Raw genomic sequence first — 22,774 nt, forward strand, 5'->3', positions numbered from 1 at the left:
ATTATTATTATTTTAATATCTTACATTGACCACACTGTCTCCCTTCACCCATGATTCTATTGTTCTTCCCCTTCGTAGGTCAGGTGGGTGGAGGTGGAGAGTTATACGCGATCATTGCAATTGGTTTCCCCCTTTACTCCCCATTCTCCCTCCATCTTCCACATACCCTCTTTGTATCACTACTCCCATTTCTGTTGCTGAGGGGTTTATCTGTCCTGGATTCTGTGTGTCCAGAGCTCTTGTCTGTACCAGTGTACATGCTCCGGTCTAGCTATGTGGGGTGGGGAAGCCTCAGGGAACCAGAGGACTATTGTGTGTTTCATCGATGCTATACTGCACCCTGGCTGACTCATCCCTTCCTTGTGACCCTTCTGTGAGAGGATGTCAATTGTCTACAGATGGGTTTGGGGTCTCCTTCCGACCTCCCTCATTCTCCCCATCAGAACACATTTTAATATATAGAAGTCAATGGAGATTCATGTTAAATGTTTCAAAAGTGAAGTTGATTCCATACATCTTTATAAGAAAAAGTCTTACTTTTAGAGTTTCTCTGCACAGGTGAACATCTCCTGTGGGGTTGGTTCTGAGGTTGTAAATCCTACGGGAGCTGAAAGTCTCATCCTTCTCCTGAAGAGTGCCTGGTGGGCCCCCATGGCTGACCTTGTGGTTCACAGCCAAACACATGACCCACTGTGCCGTCAGGGCTCCCTATGTATTGTACAGGAACTCTTATTTCTGGCCCCTTGTTAAGATAATGAATTGGAACTGCCTGCTGTTCAGTCCCTCATAAAGATGACATGATATTTGGAGAAAACTCCAAGTTCGTTTAATTTGCACTGTTCAAATATATCTTTGAATCAGAGGACATTATGTGAAGTATAACTTGACCTAAATATTTAGTATAACACAAACTACTTTAAGTAAAGCCAACATTCACTTCCGCTATCTCTGGCAAGATAGCACTACATTCAAACATCCTGATTTTTTTATGTGTGAGCAGAGTGAAGAGTGGTATAGGCATATGTTTGGTATCTCAAAAGCTCGAGCTAATAGGAAAACTAGTGCCACTTTTTTTTTTAATCAGTAGGTCAAATATACCCAGAAAAACTTTCCAACATTTGAAGGCACTAAAATGTCTGTTAGCTAGTGATTATTAAACAAGTCCCATATCGTTTCACCTTTATCTTATTAACAAGAATCCAGTATCAAAGATTTAGAAGCGAGAGAGAGCAAGAACAGAGCCTCCAAAAGGAAATTAGTTCTACTGTCTGATGCTGTGCAACCACAGCAGATCAGCTAGAATTATGGATGGCTATTTGTACACAGATTATTTTTCTTTCTTAACCGTGATTTTTTTTTTCCTCCTGACTATAATTACCTGCTTCTCTGAGTTTCTGTAATCAGCTATAGGTTCGAGTCCACTGCATAGCCTGCCTATCAGTTAATACACCCTTATAAGTGGGTTATGTAGAATCACGGGACTAGAAAAGACTTGTAGCATCTAGCTTCTTGCCTCAAGACGGGGGTGACAGTTACTCACCCCAGGCAGATGAGTATCTTTTTTATCTATGTAGATCTCCTGGGAAAGAGATTTCATAACTCTCCCTGAAAACTTTCTTACATATTTCACATCATTCTTAGGCCCTTTTAAGCAGTTTCTTAAATCAAAGCACCTGCTATGTGAAAGACATGATTTCAGGTACTGCTTTTGTTTTTACAGCCTGTCAAGTATGCCCCAGCTTGTGACACCTCTGGGTGTTGCAAATTAGAAGTGCTCCAGGGGCTCAGGAAGTACCTGAACTAAAGGTACACTCGGATTAAAGACCACATCAGCCAGTGTGGGAATCAAATAGCTTCACATAGTACAGTAAGGATTTGGGACTTTATTCTGGTTATTGGGAGCCATAAAAGTGGCATGTTGGAAGTCTTTTTTAACTAGAATTAATCTTTAGGTTCTAGGCAAACTAGCTTCATTTATCCGACCTCTGCAAATATTTGTTTAGGCTTAATTTTCATGCCATCCACCTAAGGAATGTTCAGCAGATAAGTAAATAGGAAATACAATACATACCCTCTTTAGAAGATTTTAAATGTGCAACACGAATTATTATACTATAAGGCTGTGTGCCCCGTGACAATTATTAGAGGAGGAAGCCTATATCATTTCTGGTTGCACATAACTCATGAGGGCTGGCTTATTGAAGAAAGTAGATGTTAAGCTGCGTTTGGAGGATAGACCATATTTCTACGGAGTGTTACTCTGGACTCTGTGCTACTGCTTACAAAGGTCCTTCTACTCAGAAAAGCAGACGTTCACTCTAGTTCTAAATACCCAGTGCTCAGGAAACTCAGTGTGTAGCAGAAGGGGACAGTGAGCTGAAAGCTAGTCTAAGTTATGGCCATTACTCTGCTCCAGTAGACTTCCTGTGCCACCTTTCAACAATTCAGTGCCTTCCTTGGATTCTGGTTTGCTTATTTGCAAAATGAATACCCTGGACATAAGATTTGCTAGGGATTTTATACCACCATTGAAGTAATTATATGCAATGATTAATAACACGTTAAAGTAGCTCTCTAAGTTTGTCCTGGATCCTCCATTTCCTGGCTGCCATTGGGCATAGGACTCTGTCTCCATTGCCTTCTGTGCAAAATAAGGATCCTCGCTGCACCTGGTCTGAGAGTTGCTGTGATCATGAAAAGCAGTAGGTGGCACAATGTTATTTCACTAATAATATAACTAATAATAACAATATTCAGACTACTGACAAATTCTGATTCTTATTTTACCCTGAGCCCGTCAGCTGAAAGTGATCTCCTCCAGGCTAGTGATGGTGTCAGACCACATTCTCTCTGAAAAGAGGCAGTAGCCTTTCAGTAATTGTCGGGTCTCATAGAAAATTTTCCTTTTCAGGGGCACATTCTCACTTTCCAAGGGTCATAAATGGTATTTATGTCCTGACACTGCTGACTGTAGCATGTCTTATTGCCATTTGCGGTAACCTTGGGACATTACTTTGACTGCAGCATGTGACGTACCCTACCACGGTTCTTCAGTGGTCAGGTGCGGTGTGATCAGAGATGCCCGTGTTACTGTCATCATTGTACAAACTAACGTGTTTGGCCACGTGATTTGAGCCCTCAAAAGAAATTTTACCTTCTCTGAAAATGAAGCTTTAACCCAAGAAACTTCTCCGTTCTTTCATATTTTAAAGCACTGTCCTTTAACCAGTCTTGTACACTTATCTCTTTTAATTGAGGCGTGTTCTGTTTGAAGCTAGATTACACTCAGTATTTTTCTCTGTACAGGATAATCCATGATCTTTGAGGACAGTGTTTCTTGGTCTTGTTTTACTGTTTCTTTTATTCCACTCCTGTCAGCTTTAGCGCCTTTGTGCTCATTGCCATCCCAGTTTCTTTTGCTTGCCATTCAGTGTGAGCCAGGGCACGTGCCATGGACTTCCAGAAGAGCAAGCAAAGCAACAGTGTTTAAAAAAAAGAAAATGGGAACAAACAAAAAAGAACCCGTAGTTCCATTTACTGCTGTGTTTTCTCAGCCTTTCCAGAGGTAGTTTATTCTTCTCAGAAATCTAATAGAAACTATCTGAAGTTATAATGGAATCACAGATCTTTTATACCGTCCTTGTTTTGGATCAGTTTGGAACTTTTTCATTCTTTTTCCCCCTAAGTTTTTTCCTTGGAGGTAGTCTCCAGGGCTGTGAAGTGTGATTATGGAAGTCCTTGAAATGCATGGGCTTTGCTAAAACCGGACCCTCTCCACAAATGCTGCCGAAACAATTGAGCCACCATACACACAAAACCAAAGAAGTTCAAAATGAAGCACAGCCCTAAAATGTAACATAAAGATCATACAGCTTTCAGATCTCATAGGACACAAATCTAGGTGATCTCAGTTTGATAGGACTTTTGAACTACATCAAAAATATGATCCACTTTTTTTAGAAGGGGTTTTTTTCATTAAAAATAAAGATTTAGGTTCTGCACAAAACAAAAAATTGGTAAGAGAGTAAAAAGACAAGTCAGACAGGGAGGAAATATTTGCAAACGATTCAGTTATAAAATGGGCAGTAGATCTCATCAGGAACCTCACGCACACACAAAAACATACAGATGGCAAATAACACTGATGAAAAATGTCTGGGTTATATGTTATAGGAAATTGCAATTCAACAACAATGATACCACTATACACCCATTACAATGTTAAAATCCACAATACTGACACCACCAGAGGCTGTCAAAGACACATACTGTGTTCTTGTAGTGAAAAAAAACATTGAGCCCATAGTCATTGCTGGTAGGAATGCAAAATCCTGCATCCACTTTGTAAAGCAGTTTTTACAGTTTTACAGTCTTTTACATGCACTTGGGAAGGCAGTTTTTACAGTTTTTTGCAAAACAAATATGCTCACTGGCAGTTGTATTCACTTGTTTTTATGTAAATGACATTAAAATATTAGGTCTCCATAAAAATCTGCAGACATGTGTTTATAACACTTCTGTTCTTAATTGACAAAAACTGGAAGCAACTAAATGTTGCTTTAATAGGTGAATTAATAAACAATGCAGTATTATCCAGAGATAAAAAGAAATGTGCTATCAAGCCGTCCGGCTATCAAAAGATATAGCATCTGGGGTCTTAAAGGCTTGAAGATGAACAAGCATCCATCTAGCTCAGAAGAAACAAAGCCCACATGGAAGAAGCACACCAGCCTGTGTGACCACGAGCTGTCAAAGGGATCAGGTATCATGTATAAAAGACAAAAAAATTGTATCATTGTAAATGAGGCTGAGTGCAGAGTGGAGACCCAAAGCTCATCTGTAGGCAACTGAACACCCCTTACTGAAGGGTTGCAGGGAGGAGATGAGCCAGTCAGGGTGTAAAATAGCAATAATGAAACATATAACTTTCCTCTAGCTCTTAAATGCTTCCTCTCCCCCCCCCCCCCCCCCCCACTATCATGATCCCAATTCTACCTTACAAATCTGGCTAGACCAGAGGATGAGAGGATGTACATTGGTACAGATAGCACCTGGAAACACAGGGAATCCAGGACAGATGACCCCTTCAGGACCAGTGGTGAGAGTGGTGATACCTGGAGGGTGGAAGGAAGGTGAGGTAGAAAGAGGGAACTGATGACAAGAATCTACATATAACCTCCTCCCTAGGGAAAGGACAATAGTAAAGTGTGTGAAGGGAGACGTTGGACAGTGTAATATATGACAAAATAATAATAATTTATGAATTATGAAGGGTTCATGAGGGAGGGGGGAGCTGGGAGGGAGGGAGGAAATGAGGAACTCAAGTAGAAAGGAAATGTTTTGAGAATGATGATGGCAACAAATGTATAAATGTGCTTGACACAATGGATGGATGTCTGGATTGTGATAAGAATTGTATGAGCCCCCAGTAAAATGATTTTTTAAAAAAGCAGGGAGGAAACTTTAGTAGTACTGGATGAAAGCGTTGGTAACACAGTGGGTTACACTTTGGCTGCTAACCAAGAGGTCAGCCGTTCAAAATCACTAGCTCACCATGGGGAAGCTGTGAGGCCTCCTCCTCCTGTAAAGTTGCCCACTCTCAGAAGCTCCCCGAGGCCGTTCTACGCTCTCCTATAGGGCCGCGAAGAGTCAAAATTGACTTAAGGCAATGAGTAGGAGGACCGAAACCTCTGTAACAAAACTCCATACAGTACACGTATGGCTATATGGCACTCCACTATATATGTGACAGTTTTGCCTGGGGAAACAAAAGATCAGGAATTTCCAGATTAGGGAGGGGTAGGAAGGAAGAGAAGGTGGAGCACCAAGCATTTTTAGTATAATGAAAGTCACTCGGTATGGTCTTATACTGGTGTCCACGTGCCATCATGCATTTCTCAAACCCCAGAGAACTACAACACTGAAAGTGAACCCTGATGTAAATGATGGGCTTTAGTTAATATTTATATATCCATATGGATTGAAGATCCTCCCGAAGGAACCAATAGACAAGACTGTGACAGAGAAAAGGGTGAAGTTGTTATTAAGGGTTCCCTTTTGTTTTGATCCAAAGTCAAGGCTCATAAAAGCAGCTCTCAAGAAATCAAATGATGCTTTGCATTGGGCAAATCTGCTGCATAAGAATTCTTTAAAGTCCTGAAACGCACGGATGCCCCTTTGAGGACCACAGGTGCGCCTGACCCAAACCACGCCTCCTGTGCATGTGAAAGTTGGCAAATGAATACGGAAGTCTGAATAAACTTATACATCTGAATTAGGGCGTTGACCAAGACTATTGAAAACATTGCGGACTGCCAAAAGTACAAACAAATCCGTCTTGGAGAAAAGTGTAACCAGGATGTCCTTAGAAGAGAAGATGGCGAGACTTCATCTCACCTACTTGGGGCTGGGTATCAGGGGAGACCAGTCCTGAGAAAAGGTTATTGTGGATAGTGGTAAAACGAACATGCGTTTGTATTCCTGCCTTCAATGTTTTACCTCTAAGTGTTCGTTAAGTCCATGTGCTTTCTAAAGTGGCTGAGTTATTGTTTTACGGGCCATCTCATTGACTCCACCTCAAAGCCACCCATGTGACAGAGTAGAATTGTCTCAACGGGTTTCCTAGGCTGAAATCTTTTTGGCAACATATATTTAGGTCTATTCTGTCACAGAACCTCTTTATGGGTTTGAACTACCAGCCTTTCAATGAGCAGCCAAGCACTTAGCCATTGTACTGCCAGGACTCCATATGGCTGTACCATTATACAATACCACCAGCAATGGATAAGTGCACCGATTTCTCCATATCCTACATAGTGAGTGTAAAATTATATCTCATTGTTATTTTAATTGGCCATTTCCTATGTAAACTGAAAAGGATCCCTGGTGTTATAGCTGGTTATGAGTTAGGCTGCTAACCAAAATTTCAGTAGTTTGAACCCACCAGATACTCCATTGTAGAGAAATATGACAGTCTGTTTCTGGAAATATGTACAGCCTTGAAAACCCTAGTGGGAACTTCTACTCTGTATTATTGGGTCACGATGAGTTTGAATCAACCTAGCAGTAGTGGGTTTGGTGTGTGACTAACTGAGCATCTTTTCATGTGTTTGTTGGCCATTTGCATTTATCCATGGTGATAATATCTAATCAAGTTCTTTGCCCATTTTTTAATTGGATTATTTGTCTTTGCTAAGTTGTTCTTTACATATTCTGGATGTTAAATTGGAAGGAACCACATCTGGTCCCCTATCTGTGGGTTTATCTCTTCGTTTTATTGATAAAGTCTTTTGATGAACACACATAATTTTTAACTTTTATGAGGCCGCATTTATCTATTTTGTCTTTTTTGGGGGGGAGGTTAATTTCAGTATCTAGTAATTAATTGTCAAAACTAGTTCCCAAGTTATTATTCCTATATTTTCTTTTAACGAGTTTATGGTTTTAGAGCCTTCATTTGTAGTTAGTTTTCAAATAGAGTATGAAATATAAGTCCAGATCCATTCTTTTGTTTGGAGAAATCCAGTTGTCCCAACGTAGACTATTCTTTTGTCATTGACTGGACTTAGGACTTAATATACATTATGTCTGGACTTAATTCTATTCCATAGGCGTATATATCTCTCTTACCAGTACCAAACTTTTGAATACTTTAGAATAATGTTTTGAGATCAGGAAGTGTGAGCCTTACCATGCTGTTCTCCTTTCTTCTAGATTGCTTTGGCTAATAAGTGCCCCTTGCAAAACCCCAAAAACATTTCTGACTCAGAGTGACCTCAGAGGCCTTGGCTCCCAGAGCTGTAAATCTGTACAGGAGAAGATAGCCAGGAGGTTTGAACTGCTGAGTCCATAGTTAGCAGTCTAATGCAGAGCCCTTTATGCTGCCTGCACACCTTTGAGTGCCCTTTGCAATGCATATCAATTTGAGCATACATATTCCATTTCTGAAAAGAAGGCTGTTGAAATTTTTATGAGGACTGTGTTGAATCAATAAATTAGGTAGTATTGGTAATAAATCTATAAATTACGTACTATTGGTAATAATATAAATTAGGTAACATATTACCTATGAGCACAGAATATGCTCCCATTTGTGTAGGCTTTCTTTCATTTCTTTCAAGAATGCTTTATAATTTTCATTACACAGTCTCATTTCCTTGGCTAGGTTTATTTATGAATGTTTTATTCTCACCGAGGCTATTGTAGATGGAATTTTTTCTTAGTTTCCGTTTCAGATTACATGTTGTTTTGTAAAAAGCTTACTGATTTTTGTATATTGACCTTATATCCTTCCCAACTTGCTAAATTGATTTATTACTCTAACAATGCTCTTGTTTCATTTTGTTTTTACTGTTTAGTCTTCAGAGTTCTATGTATAATCAACATTTTAACTTTTTTTGATAATTTGCAAATTATTATCCTGAAATCTCTAGTTTGTCTTTTTATTCTCTTAATACAATGGTTCTCAACCTGTGGGTCGCAACCCCTTTGGGGGTCAAACGACCCTTTCACAGGGGTCGCCCGATTCATAACAGTAGTAAAATTACAGTAATGAAGTAACAACGAAAATAATTTTATGGTTGGGGGGGGGTCACCGCAACATGAGCAACTGTATTAAAGGGTTGCGGTATTAGAAAGATTGAGAACCACTGTCTTAATAGAACCTTTCATAGAGCAAAAATGGTTAGTTTTAAGTTGAATTGATCACTTTTTTTTCTTTTATGGCACAATTTTATTTTTTTAAGTCAATACTAAGTATTTTCCCATGTTTTAACTCAAAGTTTTAAAATGTTATTCAATATATTCGTATTTGTAGTTAATTTTGAGTTAGATTCTTGTATAATGTGTGAAACGTTTCTGTACTTGCTTGTGGATATTCCGTTTCTCCAGCACCATCTGGAGAAAAGCCTGGCCTTTGCTGAATTGCTTTTTGTTTTTGTCCAAAATTAGTTGAGCATTTCTACTTGTGCCTAATTTTGGATTCTTCAGTCTATTCCTTTGATCCAAGAGTCTCCTTCTGTTAGTACAATGCAATTTTGATACTGTGCTATTATGTAATGAGTCTTAAATCAGGTAGACCAATTTTCTCATTTTACTTTTCCAAAATTTTTCTAATCTATTTACTTTTTTTAAATTTAAATCCTTTTATTGGGAGCGCATACAGTTCTTATCACAATCCATGCATATATCCATTGTGTCAAGCACATATGTACATTTGTTGCCATCATCATTCTCGAAACATTTGCCTTCTACTTGAGCCCTTAATATCGGCTCTTCATTTTTACCCTCTTAAGACCCTCAAGTTGACATAGATTATGTACTTACCACAGACCACCCCTTCTCAACTTGAAACTTTTACACAACTCTGTAGCTATGCATAATTTTTAAACAAAACAATATTAAAATCATATTTGTACCTAATAGGATAAAACTAAAATGTGTATACCTCCAAGTGTGTCAGTTACATTTAAACATAATATCCTATAAGTGAACAAAACAAAAGCATTCTGTACTTAACAATTGCAGTTATGGCAACACCTACACCATAATCTTATAATCCTGTGAAGATATGCCCCCACCCATGAAAGTATGTAAGCCAACCACTTCATTCCTTTACACACCCCCATTCTGGGCATCCAATTTCTCTACTGTCCACATATATTAACCCAGTACTCTGAGGAGACAAGCATGTTCTTCCATGTGAAGAATCTTGATTCCAATTAGAATCCAATTCCAGTTCCAATTGTGATCCACATCCATAAGCAAAGGCAAATCAGGATAGGCTATCCAGAAAACCAACAGCAATATGCACTAATTCACAAACGCAAAAATCTTTTCTTCATCTGGTCAGGTTTTGGTCAACTCAGTGTGGGCCACCTTGCTTGGTCTAACCAGTGTGCCCATTGACCACCTTACCTTTTGACCCTGGGCCCATCACAAATCCTGAACAGCCCTATCCCCCTTGTGGTAAGTCATGAACTTCAGACTAGCCAGCCTACTCTTGTCTTCTCCTCTAGTCATTGTGAACCAGGTCCATGGTATGAGGGCCAGATTCAACCCGTCTCTTTATTGCTGCATAATATCACGTCCACTCAACAAGTGAATCCAGGTAGTCACCTAGCAAGTGTTTCAGGCTGCCCTTAAGCTCCCTTTTACATTCCATCTTAGGAGTTTCTCCAGAGCTCCATATTTTTCCAGCTTGGGGCACAAACCAGCAGCTCAAAATTTAAAAAGCCAAAGTGTTTTTTTTTCTTCTTCTTCATTCTATCAACAGCTTTCAGAGCCTTTTTAGCAGGTGTTTCCTACACCCATTTAAAGATTCTATTTAATGTCTGAAGGCAAGTGGGCTTACAAACTCTCTATTTTCATACTTCCCAATAATCATCCCTATCAATCATTGTAACAATAACAATAAGCATAAGAAATCAATATGAACATGAGTCAGACCCTAAACACCTTCTTAAAATAGTTAAATTCAATCCTAATCTAAACTATCTTATCTAAACTTATCTATATTTTTATTATTTAATATAGCCTTAGACCTCTGACTGCATGAAGCCAGGGCCAGGCTTTCTATCAGCCATTTTAACCTTCTGTCACCTATTTTGACTAAGCATCATGGTAGCTGAGAAATTCAATTGGGCAATTTTGCCCCCTGAGTTCAAGATTCACATTTATCACATTCATTTTCACCATTTCAGAAAGGAATAACCAAAAACAATTTCTAGGAATCAAAACCTTCATTTCCCATGACTTTTCCAGGAAACAATCCATAAACAGCATGGCCTTATCTCATCTCTGGCTAGCCAAAGAAGAAAAACTAACGTGAGGCAGAGGTCAAACAAGCATCCATTCACCATATTCATGATTTGTTTCTCTAGTACCCCTCTCCTGTACCATAATGTGTTAGACCAGGCTGACTAGAGAAATAAATCTAGAGACACTCATATATGTATAAGGAAGACCTTTATATCAAAGAGAAATTGTATATTGAGAAAATATCCCTGCCCACTCCAGATCAAGCCCATAAGTCCACTGTTAACCCATATGTCTGATACTAATTAGTCTATAAATTCCTCTTCAGACTCACACAGTACATGCAATGATGCTGAATTCAGGAACATCACAGGCCAGTGGGTGGAAAGTCTTGTGAATCCAGTGGCAGTGGAAGCATCTAACCACTGACATGAGTCTCCATGTGGCTCCTCCAGCTTTCCGAGTATGGCTACTCAACAGCAAGGCAAAGCACAGAGAGAGAGAGAGCAAGTCCCCAGAATCCTCATGAGAAGGCCATACCCACAAGGAGGCATCTTTAGGTTGTGATCTGATTGACAGGCTAGACTCCACCCCTTCCCTCTTAATTCTCTCAAGTTGACAAGAGATTATGTAACTGCCACAACAACCTTTTCTGACACTGCCCTGGACGACTACTGCCTCATTACAATTAGGTGGAGATACAAATCCATGTTCCCCTCTATGACTCCATTGATAGCAGCACAGGAAGTGACTCCTACTTATTGCTAGACAGGCATGGAAGTTCCAGCTGAGCCTTACATCTAAATTGATATTCACTACTGTTAGAGGGAAGCCTCATTGAGACTGGGCAGTCGTGCAAGTCTTGATTGTCCACTAGATCTCCTCTGACACTACCCAGAGAGTAAGGGTACTTTGTTGCGGCTGCATGATATAGGTAGAAGGTCCATGCTTTTCACATGTTGTTCTTCACTGGGGAGGAGTTCTTCTTACATGGGTGAAAAGTGTAGACCCCCTATTCTGTCCCTCTGGTACCATTCTACTAACTGGAATGTTGGCTGTTTCATTGCAGTCTGATGAGGGTGGGAGTCTAGGCTCCTGTGTCAGGCTCGTTTTTCTAAAGAAGCAAAACCAGTGATGTTTATATGTGTATGTACATAGAAAAAAATATACATATATAAAGAAATAGCTCACACAGTTGTAGACATGAGTCCACTCAGATCCAAGTCCATAGGTTAGAGGTTAAGCTGGAAGCTTCTCCTGACTCATCTAGTTGTGGGCGATAATAAACTAGGAAGCAGGAAGACCCCAGGCTGGTGGATGTAAAAGTAAATGAATCCAAGGTCAGCCATCCACTGATGGCTCCCGGGACGGACAGGCAATATGACGAGTTCAACAAGCCAAATGCAGGATCCAGATCCAGCATAAGTGACAAGCTTTCCCACGGAGTCTGCTTTAAAAGGAGCAGGCCACACTCTTGAGAATTCGTTCTTCCAATTGTTTCGAAGCTGTGATCTTAGCCAGGAGACTGCACTCCACAACTGCTGGCTGCTCAGAGTTGAGTCTATATGCGGGGGCTTCAAAACCTCTTGGGAAAATTCCATTTCTTTTCATTCAATTGTCCTACAAAATCTTTGAAGTCCCTTCAAATTTCTTCATACTCCTTTTTCACTTTATTTGTGATGCCTGGACACTTCTGTAAGCCTATGGATAGTCTCTGCCCATCCATTTGTCTCTTTGAGTTGTCATAGTCTATTGGGCACAGGAGAACTTGAAGGAGAACAATCCCAAGAACCCACGCTCCCTATCTTCCAAGTTTGCCTTACCTGGCACAGAGCTTTCCCCTGAAAAGTAGAATCAGATCCATTGACTACCCTTTGAGCAAGTGTAAAGGCATTCAGACTCGGAAAGTGACTTGATTTACGTAGCTCTGGACAGCTGAGTCACTGCTGTTTTCATTCCTGATCTAGCAAGAATATGGGGAGTTGATATCAGGGAGGTCAAGAAGGAAGAAAATGTTTTGAAACTGATTGTGGTAGCAGTTGTACAACACTGCATGGTGTGATTGAACTGTGGAATGGTGTGGTGTCTTGTGTAACTCCTAATAAAATGGTTTGGTATATATATATGAAAAACTAACAAAGAATATGAGGGAAAACTAATGCTGCAAATAAGCTGTTAGGTTTTTCTTTTCTTTTTCCAGGCAAAAACTTGTTATCCCAGATGGAAGTTGCCCTGTTATTCTGAACACTTATTTCTGTCAGAAAGTTCTTGCCAAAGAAGACTCAGAAACTACAGGGATGCTGCAGCGCCAGGACTCTTCACTTCTAAGAAGGAGCACTAGTTTGGCCCGAATGTTTAGGCTTAAGGATCTAACACCAGAAGTGCAGGTAAATTCTCACTGATGTATAGGTGTTCTGCTTTGTAATAACATTGGTGACCATATTTGAAGGGACTTCATTGTATGTACAAATGTTTACTTTTGTTCCCCTCCAAATGTACAGCAAGCATGATCTACAGCATTTTGTGATGATTATTTTGCCTTAGGTTATATTTCAGTTTAGTTTTTTATCATGATCTTTATATAGTATTTCCTCTTTTTTAATTAAATATCTTTAATTCATTCACATATATGGAATTTTTCATATTCTTTGTTCTTGTCTTATAATTGTCTAATTTTTTAATTTTTTTAAATTAGTTAGGATTTAATACATATATCAAATCATTCTTTATTTCAACCACATCAAGTAGAATGTACAATTGCTACCACACTCCGTTCCCAAACATTCTTTTTCTACATGGTAATATTTTTGCTTAAGCTTTCTTTTACTTATTTTTTGGGAAATCATGTCTTTCTTTCCACAATATTTATATCGAGTGAGATAAAAAGGAGCTGCATAAACTTGAGATTTTACTCTGGAGATTATTTTTTGAAATTGTACTGACCCTGAGCCATGGTAGCCTGACAGGATGAATTTAGGGAAATGCTGAAACTCACAAACGGGACTGAGCCCCATTGTAAGTGCTCATGGGGCTCCTGGTGCACAGTTCTCAAGGGCCCTGGTGCTGAATTGAACACTGAGGATGACAAATGGTTTCAGGGGTAGAGGGAAAACAGACTATACAAGCTGTTATATGTATGCAGGATTAGCAAACCTTCCCTTTGATGTTCCTAACCTAGAGAATATTATATAAAAAGATGACTCTTCAATCAATTGAATGATAACAGATTTCAAAGCACATTGCTGGGTGTTATATGTTTACATGATCAGAAAGTAAGTACCCATTGCTGCCCAGCCAATTCCAAGTCATAGCCACCCTGTAGGACAGAGTGGGAGCATGGCCCAAAATGGGCTCCAAAGCTATGAACCTCTAGGAAGCAGACTGCCACATCTTTTCCTGATCCTGCTGGTAGCTCCAGACTACTGAACTTTTGGTTAGGTTAGGCGTCTAGTGCTTACCTACTACTACATAGCACTTTCCTCGTGTTCTCAAAGATACACGTAGGATTGATTAGAGTGAACACCCTGCACTTTCCCAGGGTGCTGTGGCGCCCCTTCCTCTCCCCAGCCCCAGCAGTACAGTGAAACCTGTGAGAGCCAGGACTGAATGAGGCTGCCTTGTTTTCCCATGGCTTTCAAGTTTTCTTCCTTTGACAGAATTCAGTCTGACTAGTTTTCATTACTATTAGTAAAAAAGATTTAAGTTTTCTTTCGCTAACAGGTTTCTACCCTACACACGTTTTCCTGTATAAGGGACCTGACCGACAGAATAGTACCATGCGATAGCTGCCTTTGTTCCGATCCCATCACCCTGTTGCTGTGGTACATTTAAATCAGAGGATTGCTCAGAAATGTTACTGTCGAGTCAGCAACTCGTGGCATCTCAAGTCAAACTGAAACTCCCCTTCCCGTGCCTTGGCCAGGTTACATTGGGAAGTATGACTACCACAAAGGCAAATTTGACCCATGAGCAGGAAGAAGGAAAATGGTGCTTCTCAGCTCATACTCCCCTAGTACTTCTCTTCAGGAGGCGGTGGGAAGCCAAGGAGGCATGGTGGAGTCGGGGTTCTGGGTCTGAGGGGTGGAGCAAAGGGGTCACTTGCTTCCTGACAGAAATGGTGCCTCAGATGCCTCCTCTTACACACAGAGGCCAACACAAGCACAGCTCCCAGCTAGCACAGAGAGATCGGACTCAAGAGGATGAAGGCACTTCCTGGGGTCATTATTTAGCTGTGGATGTGTATGACTTTTCCTTCCATCAAAAAGTGGGACACATGTTTTGACAAATAATTTTGTCTAATTTTATTTTTTACATTAAAGAATCTTAATAAAAAATTTAAATTGTTGTATTTACTATGTCTTTCTAATAATCCCTACTATTACAAATAATGAAAATACAAGAAATATTAATATTATTCTGGAAAAAGTCAAGGGTGTGTTTACCATATCTACAAAGATGACTGCAAATGGAGTTCTAGAAATCTTGAAATCTTGAGGAAATAAATGACAATTAGTAAACTTGTAGCAGCCACAGAATGGACAATAAGGTTTCATAAGTTGAGCCCAGAATGCTTTTTTTTTTGGGGGGGGGGACTTTTTTATTGGGGTTTTTTTTAATAATCATTTTATTAGGGGCTCATACAACTCATCACATTCCGTACATACATCATTTGTGTCCAGCACATTAGTACATATGTTGACGTCATCATTCTTACACCTGCTTTCCACTTGAGCCCTTGGTGTCAGCTCCTCATTTTTCCCCCTCCCCCTGAACCCTTGATAATTTATAAATTATTATTATTATTATTGTATCATATCTTACCCCATCCAACATCTCCCTCACCCACTTCTCCGCTGTCCGTCCCCCGGGAGGAGGCCATATGTAGACCTTGTCATCTGTTCCCCCTTTCTCCCTCACCTTCCCTCCACCCTGCCCAAGAATGCTTTTTTTTTTTAATTAATGAAATTTTCACTAAGAGACATGCATTTGTAAGACGTAACACAGAAAATGCCTTATATCCTTAACCCAGTTCCAATGGCAACGTTTTACAACACATTATCCCAATCAGGATATTAATAGTGATGCAACCCACTGATCTTACTCAGACTTCCTTAGTTTTATTTATCCTCATTTGTGTGTGTATCTGCCTGAGGGGGGGGGGGGGCAGTGGGAAGGTTGGTTTGTTGACCACTACAGTCAAGACACTGCCCAGCTCCGACAGCACAGTTACGTTGTTGGAATGAAGCACTGACTCCCCTCTAACCGGGGCAACCACTAGTTTCAAGAATGTGGTAGGCAATACACAGGAGAGTGGGTAGTGCTCAACTGCTAACCAAAAATGTGTTGGTTCAAACTCAAAAGCTACTTTCCGCAGGGAAGGATGAGACACTCTGCTTCAGTGAAGAATGTACCATTGTGGAAACCCTCTGGAATAATCCTGCCGGGCCTTGTTGGGCCACTCTGAGTCAGTCAACATGACTCTAGTTTTTGTTTGGTTTGGGGTTCTATTATATGAGGAACCTGAGTGACAGAGTGTTTGAGCACTTGCCTACGAACCAAAAGGTCAGCAGTTTGAACTCACCAGCCAATCCATGGGAGAAAGATGAGCAGTGTGCTTCCCTAACATTTACTGTGTTGGAAACCCCGTGGGGGCGGTCATACCCTAAAACACACTGCCCTCTAACTGATTCCACCTCATGGCAACCCTATTGAACAGAGTACAACTGCCCCTTTGGGTTTCTGATACTGCAAGTCTTTTGTTGTTGTTGTTTGTACATAAAGGAATATAAAACTATCTATTGACCACAGTTCATCAGTATTCACAAGAAAGTAAACAATATACAATTGAGTTAAAATTCTGATTACTACAAAGTTGTTTTTCCTGGCTTTAGCTGAGCTACAGTTACCTGATACTAAGAAGTTTGGACCTCCATGTGAAGATTGGGTGGGATGAAAACAGACCCCGGTACTGAGAAGTTTGGAGCTCCGTGTGAAGAGTGGGTGGGATGAAAACAGACCCCGGTACTGAAAAGGTTGGACCTCCATGTGAAGATTGGGTGGGATGAAAACAGACCCCGGTACTGAGAACGTTGGAGCTCCATGTGAAGAGTGGGTGGGATGAAAACAAACCCCGGTACTGAGAAGGTTGGACCTCCATGTGAAGATTGGGTGGGATGAAAACAAACCCCGGTACTGAGAAGGTTGGACCTCGGTGTGAAGAGTGGGTTGGGATGAAAACAGACCCCAGTACTGAGAAGGTTGGACCTCGGTGTGAAGAGTGGGTGGGATGAAAACAAACCAGCAGGTCATGTGTAGGGCTGACAAGTTTGCTCACCATGTTCGCAGCAGGTCCTCAGCGGCAGCATGGCTAACCAGCTTATTAGGGTTTTCACCAGCAAGGTCTTAAGACATTCCATGAATCACCTTTTTGTCAATGTAACACAGATTTTAACTGTCTGTAAAAATGTGGTTATCTAAAAGGAACAAATACCCACTAAAAACCATGAAGACATACCAACATTAGTATACTTTTCTTTATTTGGGTGGGGAGGTTTTGAGTAGTGGTAAGATTATTCTTGCACAAAGGATTTTGCAAATAAAGTTTCATTTATGTGATTCCATAGGTGTGGATTTTGAGAGATTTTTTAAGTTGTTTAATTAATTACTGGATCATTTATTTGATTTAAAAGCTATGACTTACAAGTCCCCTCCCCCCCAGTTGTACTTGAGGTGATCTCCTTGAGTGGCCCAGAAGGATAGCATCCATCCCTGTAACAACAGGGAGATACCCATGGTTGTTAAAGGCCATTTTTGTTTAGAACAGCTTTTAGTGAATGTAAAATAAAATGTACATGCGTATTTATGGGTGCGCACACACAAAAACAAAGAACCAAACATCCAGAATGGTCCTTAGGCATACATTATGGGTTAAACAAGTTCTGAGTCAGTAATAACTAAGTAGAACTTCCAGTATTTAGAAAGGCTACTTTGTAATGCAGAGGAAATAATGTACTATGGTATCAAATGTTCTGTTCTGATAAATGAAGCAATTACCGAAAGCTTTAGTTATCCAAAGTAATCAGTACTATTTATACAACAACAAAATAACCAACAGCTCCCCTAGGACTACTTCAAAACAAACATATCAAACTTGAATTCCCTTAGAATGATACTGCAGATCTTTTTTTTTTTTTTTCCCTTTTTTGCTATTTTATTTTGATTTTTTTTTAAAACATTTTATTAGGGGCTCATACAACTGTTATCCCAATCCATACACACATCAATTGTGTAAAGCGTATTTGTACATCATTTCTCAAAACATTTTCTCTCCATTTAAACCCCCGACATTAGGTCCTCATTTTTCCCCTCCCTCCCCGCTCCCCCCTCCCACATGAGCCCCCGATAGTCTACAAATGGGTATTTTGTCATATCTTGCCCTGTCCGACTTCTCCCTTCATCCACCTTTCGGCCGTCTGTCCCCCAGGGAGGAGGCCACACACAGTTCCATGTAATCGGTTCCCTCTTCCCTACCCATTCTCCCTTTACCCTCCCTGTTTTGCCACTCACACCACTGGTCCTATAGGGCTCATCCATCCTGGATTCCCTGTATTTTCAGTTCCTATCTGTACCAGTGTACCTCCTCTGGTCTAGCCAGTCTTGCAAGATAGAATTCGAGTCATGGTAGTGGGAGCAGGGAGGAAACCTTTAGGAACTAGAGGAAGGTTGTATTTCTCATCATTGTTACATCGCACCCTGACTGGCTCATCTCCTCCCCGAGACCCCTCTGCAAGGGGATCTCCAGTGGCCTACTAATGGGCTTTGGGTCTCCACTCCACACTCCCCCCATCATTCACTATGGTAAGATTTTTTTTCAATACTGCAGATCTTTATGAGAGCCGACAGCCTCGTCTTTCTCCTGAGGAGCAGCTGGTGTCTTTGAACTGCTGACCTTTGGGTTAGCAGCCCACCACATGGTTCTGATGCCATTAGGTGCCTCTCCTCTGTCCTGTAGCTTCATTATAGTCAGAAGTGACTCCAGTACAGGAGTTTAGTTTTTTTATTCTTATGTGCCTTTGAATGCCATTCAGAAAGAATGGCTGTTGACATTTGTTATGCCAATTATGCATCCTCTCCAAGAGAGTGAAAGAAGTATATGGGGTTTCAAGCACTCTAGTCATGGGGCCCCAGTGGCACTGTCCGCCAGGATGCGCCAGTATGGAGCCGCTCTTCACATGAACACCTGAAATAAGAAAATGTGCCCAAGGAAGTGAATTCTACACTTTAATTTACATTCAGTTTACTGGCCACCTTACAGCGATAGCTACCTATGAACAAGGATCAAAAACATGATTTGGCCTTACAGAAGGGTCACAAGGAAGAGACAAGCCAGTCAGGGTGCAGTATAGCACCGATAAAACGTACAACTTCTCTCTAGTTCTTTAATGCTTCCTCCCCCCACTATTATGATCCCAATTCTGCCTTAATTCTGGCTGGACCAGAGCATGTACTGGTACAGATAAAAGTGGGAAACCAGGACAGATAACCCCCTCAGGACCATTAATGAGAGTAGATACCAGGAGAGTATGGGGAAAGAGGGGGAACCGATCACAATGATTACATATAACCCCCTCCCTGGGGGATGGACAACAGAAAAGTAGGTGAAGGGAGACATTGAACAGTGTAAGACATGAAAAAATAATTTATAAATTATCAAGGGTTCATGGGGGGTGGGGTGGTGGAATGAGGACCTGATACCAAAGGCTCAAGTGGAAAGAAAATGTTTTAAGAATGATGATAGCAACAAGTGTATAAATGTGCTTGACACAATGGATGCATGTATGGATTGTGATGAGAGCTGTGTGAGCCCCCAATATAATGATTTTTAAAAGAAAAGGGAAAAAACATGATTTGGGAGTATATTACACAAATTATGAGTGGCTTTGTTTATGATTGAATTCAGATCCTTTTTTGTGCTTTTTCATATAGCGAGAGACAAATTGCAGACTGAGAAATTGCACTCAAAGATGGTTGTCTTGCATTACCATTTTAAATAACTTTGTATGGTGTTATGGTAACCAGACAGCTGTGCTTCAGTCTGACAGTGTTTCCATACTGAGACATTCTTGTTGCAAGTTTAAGTACAGACTTTGCTTCTAACTTCTCTTCTAGGCGCCCACCCCCCACCCCATCCCAGGAGGGGCACGGTCAATGCCACTTCCTGGGAGTGCTTTTGGCGTTGAGTCGGGTCCAGAACCAGCCAGAGGCCCTTGCAGACGCGACTCACCGCACGCTCGGCCAGGAAGAGGCTGTTTTCTTGGTTAGCTGGTACCTGGCGGTTCTTATAAATCTGATCTAAATAAGCACCTATTCTTTCAGCCTCTAGAAAATGCTTTGGGAAAGAACCCAAAAAAGAGGGTATTTGACACATAAAATTAAAACGAGCCAGCGCCACAACAGGGCAACGATAACACCAAGCATAAGGTTTGGGATTCCTTTCCCCCGTTTCTGCAGCTTCTAGTATGACTTGTTACAGCTGTAGACCAGTCTTGCGCTCTGGTTAAGTCTGTGGTCAATTTAAACAGGATTATCTGGGACAGTTATAGATTAGATTTAGCCTTTGGTTTTATTTTGTTTGCATATTCTTCATGGCTCGTGTGCCGTGTGGGGCTGTGGAGAGGGAATACTTACTGAGGCGGGCATGGAGGTTCGCGGTAAAGCGGACACACTCCGAGGTGGAAACAGCGTCTTGGTGGGTGAGGTGACCCAGGAACTCACTGCTGCCAAGCTCATTGCAGCAACGCCGTAGGACAGAGTGCAGTTGCCCCAGAGCGCCTGCAAGGATCTCATCTTTTTTCCTCAACCATTTTATTGGCGTATAATCCACATATCATAGAATTCAATAGTTCAGTCACATCTCAAAGAGTTGTACAATCATCGCCACAATCAGTTTTAGAACATTGTCTTAATGCTTGTACTCATTGTTATTAACTCCCAAGTTTTCCCCAACCTCCCCTGCCATAACCCCAAGGAAGCATTAATCCAGTTCATGTCTCCTTGGATTTGCCTGTCCTGGATTTCATATACGCGAAAACACACACACACACACACACACACACACACACACACACACTAACAAGAATAACAAAGCAAAACAGATCAAAACCTCAATCAAAAATAAAGCAGAAAATATTAAAAAACGAGAACAAGTTTCTTTGATAGCAATACTCTGGTTTACCCTCATAATAATGAACCCCGGATGACACAGAAGTTTAGTTTATTAGGCTCTATCTATGACTGTCAAGACCCAAAGAGGAGGAACATGCTTGGTAGATTTATCTTAAACTGGAAGAACTCAAGAAAAAAATCCAAGCCTCGAGCTTCAATGTTAAAGGATTCTATAGGCAAAAGATTGAATGATGCAGGAAGCTGCAAAAGAAGGTGGAGACCTAAACCCTGGGGCAAGCGGAGTGGGCGCAGAACCAGGCGGCGGCGGCGGCTCACCACAGGGACATGGCCCCACCCTGGGGTCCAGCCCTGCAAAGCTGGCCTTGCTCTGTCGAGGTGGCCACGCGCAGTAGAGGGAAGCCGCTCAAGTTTCCGGCCCACGATGGCCACAGCGAAGCAGGGCCGTTCAGCGGGAAGTAAAATCCCCATGTGGCTTGTAAGCCCAGCAGGGTCCCGCCAAGGAAGTTCCTTCTGGGATTGGTGAGTTCTGTGGCATCATGGACAGCAGTGATGCCCCAGAGGAGAGCATTTATGAAAACAAGAGGCACAAAGAAGACCTGGACAGGGCTGGGGGAAAGGGTCCCCCATGGACACGCGGCTCTCGCTGGCCTCCTACATTGGGAATCCCCCAACCCCACCCCACCCCCAATAATCTTCGCCACCGCTGTAATTCAAATGCATCAGTTCTTCGCCAGTCTCCCTTATTCCTTGCCCAGCTTTCACCTGAAAATACCATGGCCTACATCAGGCACACCTCTGTCCTCAAAGTGCTGTCTTCGCTTTTGAACACTTTACAAAGGTCTTTTGCAGCAGGTTTGCCCAGTGCAATATGTTGCTTGATATCTTGACAGCTGTTCACAGTGATTGTGATTCAGTCTTTTCTTCGCTGATCATGATATTGCTTATTGGTTGGTCCCTTTGTGAGGGTTTTTTGTTTTCTCTGTATTAAGATATAATACATAGTGAAGCCTCAGGTCTTCATCAGTGTTTCAAGTCCTCTTCACTCTCAGCAAGTAAGGTTGTGTCGTTAACATGCCCTCCTCCAGACTTGATACTGAGTGCTTCATATAGCCCAGCTTCTTGCATCATTTGCTCAGCATACCGATTAAATCAGTATGGTGAATGGATAAAACTTTGACACACACCTTCCTCTATTTTAAACCATTCATTAACCCCTGTTCTATTCAAATGTCCACCTCTTGATCTATAGACAGGTGTCCCATGAGCACAGATCAGTGTTGTGGAATTCCCTTAGTTCGCTATGATTTGCACAGTTGAATGCCTTTGAGCAGTCAAAAGAATCACATTAAAAATCTTTCTGGTATCCTCTGCTTTCAGCCAAGATCCATCTGACATCAGTAATTATATCCTTCATTCTGTGTCCTTTTCCAATTATGGCTTGAATTCTTGACAGTTCCCTGTACATGTACTGATACAATAATTTTTGAATGATCTCCAGAACATTTAACTTGTATGTGATATTATCAAATCGTAGAATCCATGGCTAAACAAAAATATCAAAATGTGAAACTACTGTTACAACATATTCTCCATCTAGGTTTATATGCTTCTGAAGGCAATGTTTCCATTTCTCTCGTCTTTCCTGAAGATTCTTTGCTTCTTAATTTTTACCACATCAAAACAGCAGTTGGGACGCCCTGGAGGGACACAAATGATGTTCCCTTCTAATGATCTTTGTGTGTCGGGATTGGGGGGGTGTCAAAAAGAAGCCTGAGGGGGCAAGATCAAGGCCTTAGGATGGGTAAGGTAAGGTGTCCCCAATATTTTTCGTAAG

The 22,774-nt window shown here is 41.1% G+C and overlaps 1 protein-coding gene across 1 annotated transcript in view; it reads left to right on the top strand.

Annotated features, from left to right (window-relative positions):
• SPIDR (scaffold protein involved in DNA repair) overlaps positions 1 to 16,727 on the top strand; it is a 229,688-nt gene extending 212,961 nt beyond the window's left edge. The window contains exons 9-10 of the mRNA XM_045291525.1: positions 12,956 to 13,142; positions 16,647 to 16,727. Coding sequence (XP_045147460.1) covers positions 12,956 to 13,142; positions 16,647 to 16,727 — 268 coding nt within the window. The remainder of the gene's footprint in view (positions 1 to 12,955; positions 13,143 to 16,646) is intronic.
• Positions 16,728 to 22,774: the final 6,047 nt, after the last annotated feature.

The sequence above is a fragment of the Echinops telfairi genome, unplaced genomic scaffold, assembly GCF_000313985.2.
Source record: "Echinops telfairi isolate 266 unplaced genomic scaffold, ASM31398v2 ScPeMD7_1;HRSCAF=3_0, whole genome shotgun sequence".
Taxonomy (NCBI): Eukaryota; Metazoa; Chordata; class Mammalia; order Afrosoricida; family Tenrecidae; genus Echinops; species Echinops telfairi.